The 18,043-nt window shown below is 42.0% G+C and overlaps 1 protein-coding gene across 4 annotated transcripts in view; it reads left to right on the top strand.

Moving 5' to 3' along the window:
* Positions 1–2,564: 2,564 nt before the first annotated feature.
* Positions 2,565–18,043, top strand: part of DNAJC18 (DnaJ heat shock protein family (Hsp40) member C18) — a 28,492-nt gene continuing 13,013 nt past the window's right edge. The window contains exons 1-6 of one of the 4 annotated variants that reach the window (XM_060143712.1): positions 2,565–4,635; positions 6,310–6,496; positions 11,980–12,125; positions 15,455–15,640; positions 16,722–16,831; positions 17,847–17,956. In XM_060143712.1, coding sequence (XP_059999695.1) covers positions 4,596–4,635; positions 6,310–6,496; positions 11,980–12,125; positions 15,455–15,640; positions 16,722–16,831; positions 17,847–17,956 — 779 coding nt within the window. In that variant the 5' untranslated portion in view covers positions 2,565–4,595. Of the gene's footprint in view, positions 4,672–6,309; positions 6,497–11,979; positions 12,126–15,454; positions 15,641–16,721; positions 16,832–17,846; positions 17,957–18,043 lie in introns of all 4 variants that reach the window. The other 3 variants (XM_060143709.1, XM_060143710.1, XM_060143711.1) reach the window with 3 other exon arrangements.

Below are 18,043 nucleotides of genomic sequence, written 5' to 3'. Positions count from 1 at the left end.
AGCCGTGGCCACTGGGCCTGCACAGAGCCTGTGCTCCGCAACGGGAGAGGCCACAACAATGAGAGGCCCGCGTACCGCAGCAAAAAAGAAAAGAAAAGAAAAGAAAACTCCGGTGACGAGAGCTGAATAATATAAGGGCAAATGTCCTCTGCCTGTCCCAGGTAGACTTGCCTCATTTTGGTCCTAGCTGTGGGAATAGCACTGGGAAGGTTTGGAGCGAGGATAGATCTGTGACTTCGTAAACCCAAATCCACTCCCTTTGCCCCACACAACTATGATTTTTGTGTCCAAGACACAGAATAATGTCTCACAAACACTGTAAACTTGTTTCAAGAGAATAAGAATGCAGTTACCTTAGTCATCTCTACCATGACACTGGTTTGGAAATGAATCTTGGTTGGGGAGAGTCAATGGAAGAGTCATCTGGATATGTCTGCATGGAGTGCTACAGGCATCTGGTTGATGGCGGTTTAGAACATAGATTACCCATTCTGAAGGAACCATATGCTATTTTTTTCTGGATTTAGACTCTGCAAGGAGAGAGAATGCTTAGAACAGAAAGTTTCACTCTACTTGTCTCAGTGAAACTATTAAAGTGGCCTGAAGAAACCTACTTGATTCTAAAATCGTCTAGGGCAGAGGATTTTATAACCTGCTCATGTCTGTAACTCCTATGTGGTACACTGTGCTCAGCACATCAGAGGTCATGACAACTGGATCTTAAGTGCAGGAAATCTAGTCAAAAGGCTGGGCTCTGCCACAGACTTGTAGCTTGATTTTGGCGAAATCATCCCAATCTCTGAGCCTATTTTCTTACTTTTAAAATGAGGTACCTGGCCTTCACTATCTTTTGGGGTTCTTATATTTTACAGTTCTATAAACTCTAGATGTAAGAAAAAATGAACACAATCTTTTAAGTAGAGATCACTCTGGGTGGGAGCCAGAGACAAGTCTTGGGTGACTCTGGGACTTAGATTCTCTGGACTTAGATTTTCCTGCGCGTTCATGTGTATTAATGTGGAACAACGATCCCAACCTGGCCCTGTCTCTCTCACAGGCTACTTGGTAGGTAAAATGGAATAGTAAACGTGGAGACACTTGGGAAGTAAAAGTACTAGCTGGCAATTGCAGCAGACAACATGGAGTACCACCACCCAGGTTCCACTTCAGGATCAAGACCCTTGATCTTGAATTGCTGGGAGTGTTGGCTGCTGAGGGCTCATAGCTGACTGATGACCAGTTGATGGGGCGGGGAGGTAGGGATGAAGACCTGGACCCCTTGCCTCAATTTCTCCCTCTGCTTAATCCTGCTTCCCTTATCCCTCACAACTGTAGTTCCAGGAGCACTCACCAATAAACCTTCAGCATGCAAATCCCAGAGACTCTATTTCCTGGAGTACCCAACCTATGACAGCAAGACTATAGCATTTTAAAAAATAATTCAGATATATTTTATTTAAGCCACAATGCAAAAAACATATGACTTCCAAGCTAGTTCCAGCACAAAAATCCATCACTGGGACAGAACTCTGCAGGTGACCTAACAATGTCTAGAAGTTCTGGATTCTGTTTGAATTGTTATTGTCATTCTGACTGCGTGGGTACTTAGTTCAGCTGCTTATCATGCTGGACTAATTAGGTCAAGGACATGGACTTCATTCTAAGTAAGTTTATGTCTTCAGTATAAGGCCACAAACTTCCCCCTGACTCTGGACAGTGTCCTGCAAATATGAGCTGTTAGTCCTAAGGTATTTATATATGGGAGAGATGGGGTGAACTTGTATTAATATGAGATTGAAAGGCTTTTACCCTGAAACTGACATTGCAATACCACATTAGCCATGTTGATTTTCCCGTTGCCAAGTAACTACCCTCTGGGAAGGGGTTGAGGATGAATTCACTTAATGCTGAATTCCGCTCTCTAGTAAATTATATTAGACAGGGTTCGGCTGGAGGATCCTACTACTTATGTAAATACAAGACCCCACCTCTGACAGGAAATCCAAGTATATATAGCCTTTCCCTGCAGCTTCCCTGAGACCACATCTCTTCCTTTATGTCTAGACAACAGGATGGTGGCCATTTAGAAGACGGCTTCCTCCCTATTCTAACACAGAACTAAAGGGCCCCAAAGCAGGAACGGGTGGCAGGCGTGGGCTGGTTGCTGTGTATTCTTCCCTTGCTTCTCCCCTCATCCTAAGCGGGGGGGTGCAACCAACAAGCCAGCTCAGGAGCACAGGCCCAGTTGAATAGAGGGATCATTTACTCAGTATCTTTCTTCCAGGGCTGGATGGGGCAGCAACTCAATCATATAGGGCACATGGCAAACCTCAGTATCACCAGAAAAAATTCACTACAGTTTAACAAGTTTTTCTAAAAGTGAGAAGAGAAAACTGATAGAAATTCGAGGCTGTCTCTAGGTAAAATGGTTTAGCAGGTAAAGAGTCACTGCAGGGTCCCCAGCCTAGGTCTAGAACACAGTTTCCCAAAGCCAGGCTAGTACTACTCAATTCTATTTGAATCTGCTGGAAAACATTGTGTGCCTCTGCTCAGCAGTTTCCCCTGGGTCTGTGGATGTCCTTACCTCTTTGAATTTCTTTCTGCACCTACCTTCCTCTCTTTGAGAACTGCCAAGTTCTTGTCCTTTATTTCCTTCCCAGGTGCTCTCACTCTTCCTGCTGATTGCTTTCCCCTGGCACCTCTATCTGGAGGCTGTTGAGCCCACAGCTTCCACTTTTACCAAACACAGAGATTGAATTTGACAGTGGGAATTATTTTTGTTGGCACGCTTAAGCAAAAACTGGCACAAAAGTGTTCTAAGTGTTGAGGTTTGGAGTTCTAAGTTAGTCCTGGTGATATAGTCATAGAAAAATTTATCCAGAGGTGTTAATTGAGGTGTAAATGAGCTCTAGGATATTTGTGCATGGCAACACCTGAGAAGGTCGCAAGCTAAACCATTGTTTACTGATCTAGGAGTAAATGAGCCATCTAGAAGAGGAGGAAGTGAGGTTTCAGAGGATGATGGGAAAGGTTGTTGAGGTACCAGACATTTTCAAGAGGCCCCAGCTTCCCAAATCTTGTCCAGCATTCTTGAACCTGGACTCTACTCCTAAGTAGCCCCATAATTTGTAGCACCCCTTCTCAATCCAATTTCCCCTACAATGCTCTAGTACCCCCACTCTCAACCAGATACCTCTGACTTCATGGTACTCTGACATCTTCGAGTACCTCCAGACCTTAGCCCTATACCCCTGGACTTCAAGACATATTCCACCTTCCCCTGTACATCTTCTAGATCAGTCTGTCTAGCCTCCCTAAACCAAATACACTTCCTTCTTATATTCAACCACCTAAAGGATGTCCCTGATCAGACCCCTTGTCTGAAGAGCACAAGTGGCTTCTTCAGGACCCAGCCTTCTGGGAACACAGTGATGCTCATATATCCCAGGGCCATGACTGCAGGGAAGGGATGGAACTGCATGCCACTGAAGGCATTCACCCTTTCAGTTTGTGTCTAGGGCTGTACATCTCCCCACTCCACTCCAACTACCTAAGTAACTCTTGGTTGATATCATAATTGACATAACTGATTTGGTCTTCCTGAGTAAGATCTCAATGAATTCTAGGTAATTTTTTATTTGGGGATGTACATGATCATTTCTCACTTTTGCAGACCTGATTTTTGGCCATCCCAATTCACCTGCAGGGATGAGTCAGTGACACCAGACCTATCCACCTATGAAGAATTCCTTTTATTCTTTGCTAGGTCCCATACAAACCTGGGTGGAGAAAAGCAGGAATATTTCTTCATTTCCTTTTTACTAATCTCCTAGGGCCTGGTCCTTCAGAAAAGAAGGGAATGGGCCAAGGAAACGAATGGGGTGGAGGAGAGGAGAAAAGTCTCGGAGGGGCCCTGGAGTAGGATGGGATGAATGAAGGATAAGGAACAGCAAAGATAGGGGATCTAATGCCAGCTCCAATACCTGCCTTTTTCTTCTTTCTCTACCCCTGACTCCTATCGGTCCCTCTAATGAAGCTATGCCAGAGGAAACGCCCTCTAACCACATATATCTCTCACTTTCTTATTTTCTTGGTTCTCCCTAGGGTTAGGTTCGACATCACCAAAACCTGTCCAGGACCGAACATACACTTTGCACAGAACAGGCATCAGCTATATTTAAAAAGGACATCCCTAAGGATAAAAATAGTCATAATGCCACCCTCTAGCCCATAGTTTGCAATGCCTTTCCCAGGATGGATCTCATTGCGTCTCCCTGAACGTCCGAAGTGTTAGGCGGGGCCAAAGCCACTATCCCCACTCTACAAATGAGGAAAAGCGCGGCCCGCCGTGGCCGCAGATGCAGACTGTGAGCCGCTAGCCATAAAGCAGTCAACTGGCAGCAAGGGTCGCGCCCCTTCACACCACTGCATCTGCGACTCCTGGCGCGATCCCTGCTGGGAATTGTAGTCCAATGACCCTCAGCTACTATGGATTGGACTACAATGACCAGCATGCCCCGCGCTTTTTGGCGCCCCCTTCCCTTTCAGCCTCGGGCGCGGGGGAGGCTCGGCAGACCTGCTGACTGGGAAGCGGTATGGCAGCGACGCTGGGCAGCGGGGAGCGCTGGACGGAAGGTATCAGGTCCTGGCCGGAGCGTGGGACAGGGCAGGGTCAGTTGAAATCAGGGATGGGGCTCCTGACGGCGCCTGAAGGGGCTGAGATCCTGGGCCTGAGATGAAGGATGGAGGTCTATGAGAAGATGCTGGGCCTGAGTAGGGTTCCTGGTGAGGAGGGAGACCTCCCAGGGCAGGGGGCTGGGATCCGGAAACTAGGAGCGCTGGCTCAAGCTGAGGACCCGGCCGGGTACCCAGAGTCACCCGTGACGACTTGTTGCCTCCGACCCCCAGCCCCGCCCCGGCCCGTGCCCCGCCCAGGGCCTGCAGCTGTCAGGCCCGCCTGCGCCGGGGTCAGCGGGGTGACGCGGTTTCCCGCAGCTTGCTTACCCGGTCCTTATCCTCGCCTCCAAACTGGGCTGCCTGACCCTCGGCCTGGGTTTGGTCTTGTCCCTGCATCCAGCATCAGGACGGATGGGCCAGCTTTTTCCATCCTACAGTCAGGCAAAGAGTACTGAGGCAGTGCCTATTATGTACTCTGCATTATGCTGATCCTGCAGCGGGATTTGACAGACATGGGCCCCGGAGCCCACAGAACTCTAAGTCTACTAAGGAAGTTTGACAGGTAAACAGTCAGTTACAAAACAGGGCCAGAATGTCCTGGGCTACACAGCAAGGTCGTAGGTTTGAGGGGCATACTGACTAGGCACTCAGTGTGGCCTGGGTGTCAGAGGCCTCATGAAGAAAGTGTTACGTATGATGACATGAAGGATGCGTTGGAGTTAGCCAGACCTACTTAGAGAATAGTTTTGCAGGCAGAGGGAACAGCATGTGCAAAGGCACAGAGAAAAGAGAAAGCATTGATGGTCTGAAGGGAGTTTGGTGTGGCTAGAGCATAGACTACAAAGGAAATTGTGTTGAGATTTGAGGCTGGAGAGACAGGCTGGGCCCATGATAAGAAATTTGGACACCGAGTAGTGGGTAGTCAGTAAGAGATGTTAAGCAGGAAAAAGGGTTTTTTAAATCTTACCCAGATCCTCCATACAGGACACGAGTACTCTGCCTTCTTTGACTATATTGCTATGGCCCTCTTCGTACTCTGCAGGCATTATGATTAATTAAATCCTCTCCTTTAAACTATATCCTCCTTGTGGTCAGCAGTAGGTCTTATGCATATATCTCCTTGATCTATCTAGCCAAATGTATTGTACATATTAGTTTTATAACTGTCAGTTAAAAAATTGAACTCATTTCTACTTTAAATCTTAGTGGTGGGAGGCATTGTGACAAAAAATAATGTGTTATGATCAATTCACTTCTGACCATGGACCACAGAGAAATAGGCTTCCCCTGTGCTGCCCTAAAGCCAAGGTATTGGGCAGATGCCTCTTGAGCCCCTTTACTGGCTCTGAGTGAAGATTATTTGCTGACTGATGACTGTAGGTATGGTGGACATTATTATGCTTCATGTTTCTGGCATTAAAAGTTTTTCATGGTTGCCTCTGTATTTTCTGTATTGTTTTCTCAAGGAAGATGTTTCTTCAGCTTTGTATGGGTGTTTAGAAGTCAGCATGATGTCAGTAACCTGGGCCTCACACTCATTTGCCTACAGGCAGCCTCCCAGATAGCTAAGGCCAGTAGCAAAGTTGATTTGCAGGTCAGACTGAAGCCTCATGGAGGTGCGTTGCTTTGCAGCTTACATTGATGCAGTTAGAAGAAACAAATACCCAGAAGACAGACCTCCTGAAAGTCATGACCCCTGTGGTTGCTGTAACTGCAGGAAGGCACAAAAGGAAAAGAAGTCTGAGCATGAGTGGAATCAGACCCGACAGGGTGAGGGGAGTGCCACTTATACTGAGGAGCAGCTGCTTGGAGTACAAAGGTGAGCCTGTGGTGGGATTAAATGAGTGATTTTATGTACAGTGCCTGGCACAGATGATGTGTTATGTAAGTATTGACTGCTATTATTATTTTTATTACTGTTATTGAAGCACAATAGCTTCTTGACCTCAGAGGCAAGGCTAGGTGGAAGTGGAGTGTTAGGGTATAATCTGAAGTAGCTGCCCTGCTTCTACTGTAAGAGAGACAGGGGAAACGAGCTTGACATAACAGACACCTGTACAACATTCTACCCAACAACAGTAGAACGCACATTCTTCTCAAGTGTACATGGAACATCATCCGGGATAGACCATACGTTAAGCCATAAAACAAGCCTTAATAAATTTAAAAGGATTAAAATCAAACACTGTATGTTCTTTGAAATTGACAACAGAAGAAAATTTGGGTAATTCACACATATGTGAAAATTAACATATTCCTAAATAACAAATAGGTCACAGAAGAAATCACAAGGAAAATTAGAAAATACTTTGAGATGAATGAAAATGAAAACACTTATAAAGCAACTACACTCCAATAAAAATTAATTAAAAAAATGAAAATACAACATACCAAAACATATAGGATGCAGCTAAGGCAATACTTAGAAGGAAATTTATAGCTATAAATGTTTATATTTTTTTTAAAAATCTCAAATCAATAACCTAATCTTCTAAAAAAAGAAGAACAAACTAAGTTCAAACAAGCAGAATGAAGGAAATAATATAGAGTGGAAGTAAATGAAATAGAGGATAGCAAAACAATAGAGATCTACAAAACCAAAAGTTGGTTTTTTGAAAATATCAACAAAATTGACAAACTTTTAGCTAGACTGACCAAGCAAAAAAAGGGAGAAGACTCAAATAACTAAAATCAGGAGTGAAATAGGGGATATCACTACCAATCTTACAAAATAATGATTATGTAAGAGAATACGGTGAACAATTATATGTCAACAAATTAGATAACTTGAATGAAATGGTTAAATTCGATTTCCCAAAAGAAAAGCCCAGGCCCAGGTGACTTCACTGGTGAATTCTACCAAATGTCTGAAGACAAATTAACTAATCCTTCATTAACTATTTTAGAAAATACCGAAGAAGGGAATTCTTCCCAAGTCATTCTATGAGACCAGTATTATTACCCTGTAACCAAAAACAGACAAAGTCATCACAAGATGGATACAGATTTCTGCAACATATAAAAAGGATTATATATCTTGACCAAGTGAGATTTATCCTAGGAATCCAAGGTTGTTTAACACATGAAAATCAAATAATGTAATACACCATATTAATAGAATAAAAGACAAAAGTCACATGATTGTTTCAATAGGTGCAGAAAAAGCTTTTGACAAAACCCTGCACTCTTTCATGATAACAGTATTCAACACACCAAGAATAGAGGGGAACTTCCTCAACCTGATAAAGGTCATCTTCAAAAAATCCACAGCTGGGACTTCCCTGGTAGTCCAGTGGTTAAGACTCTGCACTCCCAATGCAGGGAGCCAAGTTCGATCCCTGGTCAGGGAACTCGATCCTGCATGCTGCAACTAAAGATCCCGCATACCACAATGAAGATCCTGCATGCCTCAACTAAGACCTGGCACAGCTAAATAAATAGAATTTTTTTTAAAAAAAACCTCCTTAAATTAAAAAAAAAATCCACAGCTAACATCATACTTAATGGTGAGTAATTTGATGCTTTCCAAGATCAAGAACAGGACAGGAACAAGATTCTAGCCACTTCTATTCAACATTGTGCTAGGAGTTCAAGCCAGGGCAGTTAAGCAAAAAGAAGTAAAAAAAAAAAAAAAAAAAAAAAGAAATAGAAGCCATTCAAATTGGAAAGAAGAAATAAAAGTATATTCACAAATTATATGATCTAGTATAGAAAATTTTAAGCAATACCCACACACACACAAACTATTAGGACTAATAAATTACTTCAGTAAAGTTCAGTATAAGATCAATGTACAAAAATTATTATTTTTCTATATGCTAAGAATGAACAATCTGAAAATGAAAACAATTTCATTTATAACAGCATCAAAAAGAATAAAATGCTTAGGAATAAATTTAATGAGAGAAATGTAAGATTTTACATTGTAAACGACAAACTTTATTAAAAGAAATTAAAGATGACCTAAATAAATGGGAAGATTGCCTGTATTCATGAATTGGAAGGCTTAATATTGGTAATATGGTAATAGTCCTCAAATTGATCCACAGATTTAACACAAATTAAAATTCCCTGCTACCTATCAAATTCCCTGCTACCCTTTTTTGCAGAAATTGACAACCTGATCCTAAAATTCATATGAAAATGCAAAGGACCCAGAGTAGCCAAAACAGTCTTGAAAAAGAAGTACAAAGTTGGAAGACTCACACTTCCCAATTTCAAAACCTACTACAAAGCTTCAGTAATGAAGACAGTGTGCACCAGCATAGGATAGGCATGTAGATCAATGGAATAGAATTGAGACTCCAGAGATAAACGCTTATATTTATGGTTAATTGGTTTTTGACAAGAGTGCCAAGACAATTTAATGGGGGAAAGACTAGTCTTCAACAAATGTTGTTGCGACAACTGGATATCCACATGCAAAAAAATGAACTTGGACCCCTTCCTCACACAAATACAAAAATTAATTCGAAGACCTAAATGTAAGAGCTAAAACCATAAAAGTCTTAGAAGAAAACAAATGTAAAGCTTTGTGACATATGGATTAGGCAATGATTTCTTGTTGACACCCAAAGCCCAAGGGATAAAAGAAAAAAATAGGCAAATTGGACTTCATCAAAATTAAAAACTTTTGTACTTCAAAAGATACCATCAAGAATGTGAAAAATCAACCCACAAAACAGGAAAAAATATTTTCAAATTATATATCTGATAAGGGAGAGAGGGAAAGAGAAAGGCAGGGGAGGATCTGCCATGGAAGGAGGGATCAGAAACTAGGGTGGGGAATCCATAGGATCCTCATGGGCAGCTCTTGGGGAAGGGCCCTGACCGACATTCCAGACCCTGCATTATAGTCCCAACTGTGTTACTGACTTACTATGAACTCTTCAACAAGGCTCTGGGTCTCTGCCTGCCTAACTGAATTGTGTGGTAGCAAAAAAATGGAGATACTTTAAATGCCCATCAGTAGGGAATGTACATACATCCATAAAATGCAAGAATATGCAGCTTTTTAAAAGAATGTGGTAGGTTTTTATTTTAAAGTATATAGTTGATTTACAATGTTGTGTTAGTTTCTGGTGTGCAGCAGTGTTATATGTAACTGAATATATATATATTCTTTTCCAGATTCTTTTCCACTGTAGGTTATTACAAGATACTAGTATAGTTCCCTGTGCTATACAGTAGGACCTTGTTGTTTATCTATTTTATATAAAGTAGTGTGTATCTGTTAATTATAAACTCCTGATTTAATTTATCCCCCTCCTCTCCACCCCCACCCCTGCTTTCCCCTTTAGTAACCATAAATTTGTTTTCTATGTCTGTGAGTCTGTATCTGTTTGGTAAATAAGTTCATCTGTGTTATTTTTTTAGATTCCACATATAAGTGACATCATATCTTATTTGTCTTTGTCTGACTTCACTTAGTATGATAATCTGTATGTCCATCCATGTTGCTGCAAATGGCATTTCATTCCTTTTTAATGGCTGAGTAATATTCCATTGTATATATATACTGCATCTTCTGTATCCATTCATCTGTCGATGAACACTTAGGTTGCTTCCATGTCTTGGCTATTGTAAATAGTGCTGCTATGAACATTGGGATGCATGTGTCTTTTCAGATTAGAGTTTTCATCTTTTCCAGATGTATGCCCAGGAGTGGGATTGCAGGATCATATGGTAGTTCTATTTTTAGTTTTTTAAGGAACCTCCATACTGTTCTCCATAGTGGCTGCACCAATGTACATTCCCACCAACAGTGTAGGAGGGTTTCTTTTCTCCACACCCTTGCCAGCATTTACTATTTGTAGACTTTTTGATGATGGCCATTCTGACCAGTGTGAGGTGATACCTCATTGTAGTTTTGATTTGCATTTCTCTAATAATTAGCAATGTTGAGCATCTTTTCAAGTGCCTATTGACCATCTGTAGAATGTGGTAGATTTGTAATAATAGCCAATATTTATGTCATGTCAGATGCTATCAAGCATTTTAATGAATACTTCATTTAATTATAACAGCTGTGAAATATAGGTGTAATTATCAGCCCATTTCAGAAGATAACACAAAGGCACAGAGTTAAGTCCACAGCAAGATCAGATGCCAACCAAGGCGTTTTTACTCCAGAGTTCATGCTGTAGTCCACCCGCTCTCAAGGTGTGGTTTGGGAACCCCAAGACCCTTTTGGGGAGGGGTCTGCAAGTTTAAAACTATCTTCATGATAATACAAACATATTATTTGCCTTTTTCACTCTCATTCCTTCATGATTATACAGTGGAATTTTTGAGAGGCTGTATAACATGCCATTATATCATTTTATAAAAGACTTCTTAGATCAGAAAGTTCAGAACCAACACTCTGGTGGTCTAAACTGTTATCCCTGTACTTTTCATCTATATAAGTTATGGATCAATTCCCAAGATAAATTGTTAGTTTAAAAAAAATGAGATATAGAAGGGTGATTATAATATACTTCCATTTATGTAAAAAAAAAATGGGGAAGTCTCTATACAGGTACTCTCTCTGTACATAGGAATCAGATAAAACTTTTTTTTTTTTTCCTGTGCCACACAGCTTGTAGGGTCTCAGTTCCCTGACCACGGATTGAACCTGGGCCATGGCAGTGAAAGCCCAGAACCCTAACCACTAGGCAACCAGGGAATGCCCCACAGAAAACTTCTAACTGTGGTTATTCTTAGGGTAGGAGATTGGAGGACAGGGAATGGGGAAGCAGGAAGATTTTTCACTGTATATAGTTTAGTACTATTGGATATTTTTCTTCTACCATGTGAATATATTAACTTTTTAAAACAAAGTTTAAACAGATAGCCATAAGGAGAAAAAAAGGTAGATTTAAAAAAAAAAAAAAAAGGATGGTTAGGGTATTTCTTCTGACTTTGCTGTCCAGTGGTTCAACTCTGAGGACTTAGCTTGGGCCTTAGTATTATAAGGGTTAGTATACTTGTTCTATCCACTTGCAGGGATATAGAAAGAAAAAAATATTAGATGTGAAAAAATATTAGATGTAAAAATATTTGTAAAAATATTAGATGTAAAAGTACTTTATGTAAAAAAAAATATATGTTTTTTACATAAATGGAAAGGAATTAAGCTCTCACTGGGAGGAGGACATTGTTAGTGAATTGTATGTTTCATTAACATGTTCACCAGTTTTCTTTTAGGTTTGTTTTGGGGCTCACAGATTGGAGAGAGGATTGATTTACTATTTTGCAGTTAATTGTACAAAAGGGGCCTTTGTAGACATACCAAAAAATATTTCTGATTTATATTCTTAGGATCAAGAAATGCAGAAATTACTATGAAATTCTGGGGGTTTCACGAAATGCCAGTGATGAAGAGCTTAAGAAAGCTTACCGAAAACTCGCCCTGAAATTTCATCCTGACAAGAACTGTGCTCCTGGAGCAACAGATGCTTTCAAAGGTCTGATCCTAAACTAATGCTTAATTCTGCCCTTCTTATGTTGTTTGGTCACAGCAAGTTGTTTTCAGCCTCCCCTGTAATTGTTTTATAAGGCCACAAGCAGGGTTTTGTTTTTTCCTGCCACACCTCTTAGATAGTGATTATTAGCATAGCTCTCTCCTGTCCTCATTCACTTACTTTAATTTCTTTTGGAAAAAATATTTGGTTTCTCTGTGACACCTTTTGGAACCTTTCATTCCTTGATTCAGCAAATCTTTATTGAAGATCTATGTGCCAGGTGCCATGGTGAGTAAAACAGATATGATTCCTCTTGTGGAACTTATAGGTTGGTGGCCGCTTGCAAGTAGGACCTAGACAGCATTTCCAAACTTCTTTGACCATCAAAATATTTGTTCATGAAACCTGTTATTAACATGTATGAAAAAGCTTTATACAGCTTTGTAAAGAGCAAAAACATGGTTATAGATCGAATCTTTTTTCCATTGATTTCCGTGATACTTTTAGTGATATATTCTTTTTTTTTTTTTGCGGTACACAGGCCTCTCACTGTTGTGGCCTCTCCCGTTGCGGAGCACAGGCTCCGGACGCGCAGGCTCAGTGGCCATGGCTCACGGGCCCAGCCGCTCCGCGGCATGTGGGATCTTCCCGGACCGTGGCACGAACCCATGTCCCCTGCATCGGTGGACGCTCAACCACTGCGCCACCAGGGAAGCCCCAGTGATATATTCTTAAAAAATATTTTGGATCCAACACATAAATAAAAATCTTACTTAAGAGCTTCACCCTCAGGAATGTCATTGATTAAGGCAAGGATTATCAATGGATGCCGAAACTATTGGGTGATAGGTTGTTGTTGCATAGGATGTTCACATACTGTCAAATAATCACCCACAGAATACTTATTGATTACACAGGGGAAATTTTCCTTTATAACGGAGATAGCTAGCTGTCACCACTTACCAAGTGATCCAACTTATCATCACCAATACTAGAACAACCTAACATTACATGTTGTAATACCGTGTGGTATTCTTGCCAAAATGTTTGACCTGAATCTAATAAAGAAGCAATCAAAATATGGGACATTCTACAAAGAACACTGAACTACTCTTAAAAAAATTCAATATAATGAAAAACAAGAAAGGTGGGGAGACTGTTCTAGATTAAAAGTAACTAAAGATACATGAAACCAAATGTAACTCATGAACCTTGCATGGATTCACTGGGTGATAATGAATTGATGTTAATTTTCTTAGCTATGATATGATGTTGTGATCATGTAGGAGAATATCTTTCTTCTCCGGAGACATAGCTAAAATATTTAGGGGTGAAGTGTCATTATATCTGCAGCCTACTTTCAAATGGTTCAGCAAAAAAAAGAATACATATTATATGTGTATGTGTAGAGAGTTGAGGAAAGCAATGTGGTAAAATGCTAACAATTGATGAATAAATGTAAAGGTTTTTATTATACTATTTTTTTGTCTTTTCTGGAGATTTGAAATTTTTCAAAAGAAAAAGTAAAAAAATGATAGATCTGAGACATTTTTTAAAGTCAGCTTTTACCTCAGCGGGCAAGCTACCCTTGTTGATGTGCCATTGTGAATCTAGTTCTCCCCACAGTTTCTACAAGGAAACAGATAACCCACAATTTCCTCACACCTTCATGTAAGGTACCTCACAGACTAATGCCATTTCTCTGAGAAATCTGCCAGATTTCAAGGGATGTGAATGTTTAAGCAACTCTGTTTAGGCTTTTCTGTTTGTTTTTTCTGCTTAGCAGTTTTATTGCTATAAATTTTTTTTTTTTGCGGTATGCGGACCTCTCACTGTTGTGGCCTCTCCCATTGCGGAGCACAGGCTTGGGACGCGCAGGCTCAGCGGCCATGGCTCACGGGCCCAGCCGCTCCGCAGCATGTGGGATCTTCCCAGACCGGGGCACGAACCCATGTCCCCTGCATCGGCAGGCGGACTCTCAACCACTGCGCCACCAGGGAAGCCCTTGCTATAAATATTTAATACAATTCCCTAGCTAGAAGAATCATAAGGAAATGCTCTTTCTGACTATGTTTCTGATAGTGTTGACTGAATTAAAGGTAGGCGGGTAGGAATGTCTTAAAATTTGTTTTCAAGATTTCTTTGATTGTTGGTACTGATTGTATGTTTAAATGAAATTGGAAAAAGCTTGCACATTTGTGCATAGGGAGGAGAAGTGATGGTATGCATATGTAATCTATTCAGTCTTTGATCCCTCTTTGAGACGTTGGAGATACTTTTTTGTTGTTGTTGTTGTTCCCTGACCAGGGATTGAACCCAGGCCCTCGACAGTGAAAGCACAGAGTCCTAACCACTGGACAGCCAGGGAATTCCCTGGAGATACATTTCTTAATTTCTAAAGACCATTTTTGTTTGTTTGTTTTTGTTTGCTTTTTTTTTTTTTGCGGTATGCAGGCCTCTCACTGTTGTGGCCTCTCCCGTTGCGGAGCACTGGCTCCGGACGCGCAGGCCCAGCGACCATGGCTCACGGGCCCAGCCACTCTGCGGCATGTGGGATCTTCCCGGACCGGGGCATGAACCCGTGTTCCCTGTATCGGCAGGCGGACTCTCAACCACTGCGCCACCAGGGAAGCCCTAAAGACCATTTTTAAAAGTAGGCTGAGGGACTTCCCTGAAGGCACAGTGGTTAAGAATCCACCTGCCAATGCAGGGGACACAGGTTCAATCCCTGGTCCGGGAAGACCCCACATGCTGCGGAGCAAGTAAGCCCATGTGCCACAACTACTGAGTCCGCGTGCCTCGAGCCTGTGCTCCACAATAAGAGAAGCCACTGCAATGAGAAGCCCATGCACCCCAATGAAGAATAGCCCCCGCTGGCAGCAACGAAGACCCAACACAGCCAAAAAAAAAAAAAGTAAACTGAAATAAGACTGATGAGTGAGGACTTTGCTTTTAGCCAAGCAGGAGGATTTTTACTGATTATTTTATTCAGGAGATTTTATGTGACTTCATGTTAGAATACCACTACTTATGTAGGAGCTGTTTCCAACCATAAACTACTGCTCTCAAGTGAAATAACACATTTTTGATGACGGAGAACAGTACTTCTTAGTTCATCTTGAGTCCAGTGTTGTTTCAGGCTTATCAGACTAGACCATGGAAGATTTCAAGGGCAAGCACTTTGGTGAACTTTCTAGGCCCAAGCACCTCTCCTTGGGTCACTGTGGAGTTGTCCAGCACCAATTAACTTCGGGCTCTTCGTTGCTACTACTATGATCACCCTCAGCTACAGCAAAGACTATGTACTCAGATGCTTTTTGTTTTTGTTGCAGCAATAGGAAATGCCTTTGCAGTCCTGAGCAATCCTGACAAGAGACTCCGCTATGATGAATATGGAGATGAACAGGTGACTTTCACTACCCCTCGAGCCAGACCTTATAATTATTACAGGGACTTTGAAGCCGACATCACTCCAGAAGAGCTGTTCAACGTCTTCTTTGGAGGACATTTTCCTACAGGTTAGTATCCCAAAATTATTGTTTAAGAAGTCATAGGGACTTCCTGGCAGTCCAGTGGTTAAGACTCCACGCTTCCACTGCAGGGGGTGCAGGTTCGATCCCTGGCTGGGGAACTAAGATCCCACATGCTGCTCGGCGTGGCCAAAAAAAAAAAATTCATATATATTTTGAGGATCTGTTTGAGGATCTGAATAGAGGGACTATGGTATGGTGGCAACAGCAAACTTTGGAATCAGATAATCTGGGGTTGAAGGCATGTCTCCACCATCCAACTATGCATGATTTTGACTTAGTCCATCTGATCTTGTTTCCTTACCTAAAAATGGGGTTGATAATACCAACTTCACAAGGCTGCTGTGAGGATTGGATATTTTTTTAAGTGTTTTATAAATTAGAAGCAATGCCTGTATTATCATTATTGCAAAATAGCATTTATATAAAGGTAAAGGTTAGAAAAGTACCCCCAGAGAGTTGGAAGTTGGGTTAATTAAATGCCTGGGAAGTAAATTAAATTTTTTTTTTTTTTTTTTTTGTGGTACGCGGGCCTCTCACTGTTGTGGCCTCTCCTGTTGCGGAGCACAGGCTCCGGACGCGCAGGCTCAGCGGCCATGGCTCACAGGCCCAGCCGCTCCGCGGCATGTGGGATCTTCCTGGACCGGGGCACGAACCCGTGTCCCCTGCATCGGCAGGTGGACTCTCAACCACTGAGCCACCAGGGAAGCCCAAGTAAATTGAATTTTGTTAGGTGCTATTAAAGATACTAGTGACATAATCTGATATTGGGCAAGGAGGCAGACGTGAGCATGTCAGACAGGATTCGTGGCCCAAGTGCTTTCTTTCTTAGCCTCTTGGGGTTCTCTCACTCACTGGTTACAAAGGATTATTTAAATAAGGGCGAGAGAGCTAAGCATGTCCCATTTCCAGCTGGTTCACTTGACATACCTACTGTTGTATTTTTCTACTGAGTAAAATGGGACAATACTCTACCCTCAGAGAACCTAGTTGGAAGCAAGGACCTTGGAAAAGGCAAGGAAGGGGTGTTTGCCATAATGCATACTAAGTATTTTTCTTTCTTTTCCAGGAAACATTCATATGTTTTCAAACGTGACAGATGACTCCCACTATTACCACCGGCGGCACCAACACGAGAGGATGCAGACACGGAAGGAAGAGGAAGAAGATAAGCCTCAGGTACCTGGGGAGGACAGGACAAGAGCTGCCCATAAACACTTGTACTGAGCTGACCTTTATGTAGTATGATCAGGTTTTTGAAGTTCAACTTGAGATATGTTGCTAAAATGTGCTTTAGGAAAGCAGAAGCCTGGCAAGAAGAGCTGGATAATTGGCCCAAATAAGCCAGAATGGTACCTCCTCCCCCATCCATTCTTTGGTGACTGTCCCTGGAAATCTGTTCACCTATGGGGCTGTCTTGAAAAACGTTTTCTTGACTGCAGAGAATAGGAACCCCCTTCAAAATATTCAATACTAAAGGGGGTTTAAGGTAAGAGATCAAGGGAGTCTCATGAAGCTTAAGGGCAGGAAGCTTGCTGGGCCTTATGTCAGATGGGAACCAGGAACTGGGGTGCTGTCAGGCCCCCATGCAGCTGTGCTCTCCATGACTCTTGGGGCCAGACTGTCTCCTGTTTTCCTGCCTGCCTGCATCTGTTTTGTTCTCTCTAAGCAGCCTGGCTTTTCTGCTTCCCCTTGCAAATGTCCAGTCTACAGTGCCTGAGAGTATGTGTCCTTTCTTCAAGTGACTGCCTAGCAGTGAATGGTGATGAATCTCAATCCCAGACGCTTAGGAGGGAGAATGTGATCATCCCTGCTACAGTTTGATGTCCCCAAGATGTCCCACAGTCCGTTCAGCTGAGGCCAAGGCAACAGAGTTGCATAATAACATGACCTCATGAGAGTCACAGTCTGGGCAAGCTCCCGCACAGGTGTCTGCTTCATTGGTCTTAGAAAAGGGGGCTGCAGAAGGATTACTGAGTGTCAATCCAGATTGTAGGTGGGCCTTGTTCAGCCTTTTCAGCAGACAGAATGGGGCTGTTTGGTACCTCTCAGCAGAAAGTACAACCTTCCCAGAAAAGCCTTGGGCTATGTGCAGTACATCAGTAATTCATATTTTCTTTGGGAAAACTGTTCTCTTTTCAATAAGCTTTATATTGATGAAGAGCACTTACACCAAATGCTTTTTCTTTTTCAGACTACATATTCTGCATTTATTCAGTTACTTCCAGTTCTGGTGATTGTGATTATATCTGTGATTACTCAGCTGCTAGCTGCTAATCCCCCATATAGTCTATTCTATAAATCGTAAGTCAAATCTTTACAAATATTTCTTAACAACAAGCTGGTACATTACTAACATTCCATTTCACCTTTTGTTGTAGAAAACACTGA

This window comes from Lagenorhynchus albirostris, chromosome 3 (genome assembly GCF_949774975.1).
Source record: "Lagenorhynchus albirostris chromosome 3, mLagAlb1.1, whole genome shotgun sequence".
Lineage (NCBI taxonomy): Eukaryota > Metazoa > Chordata > Mammalia > Artiodactyla > Delphinidae > Lagenorhynchus > Lagenorhynchus albirostris.
Note: the sequence above shows the minus strand (reverse complement) of the source record. Positions and strands in the feature narration are given on the sequence as shown.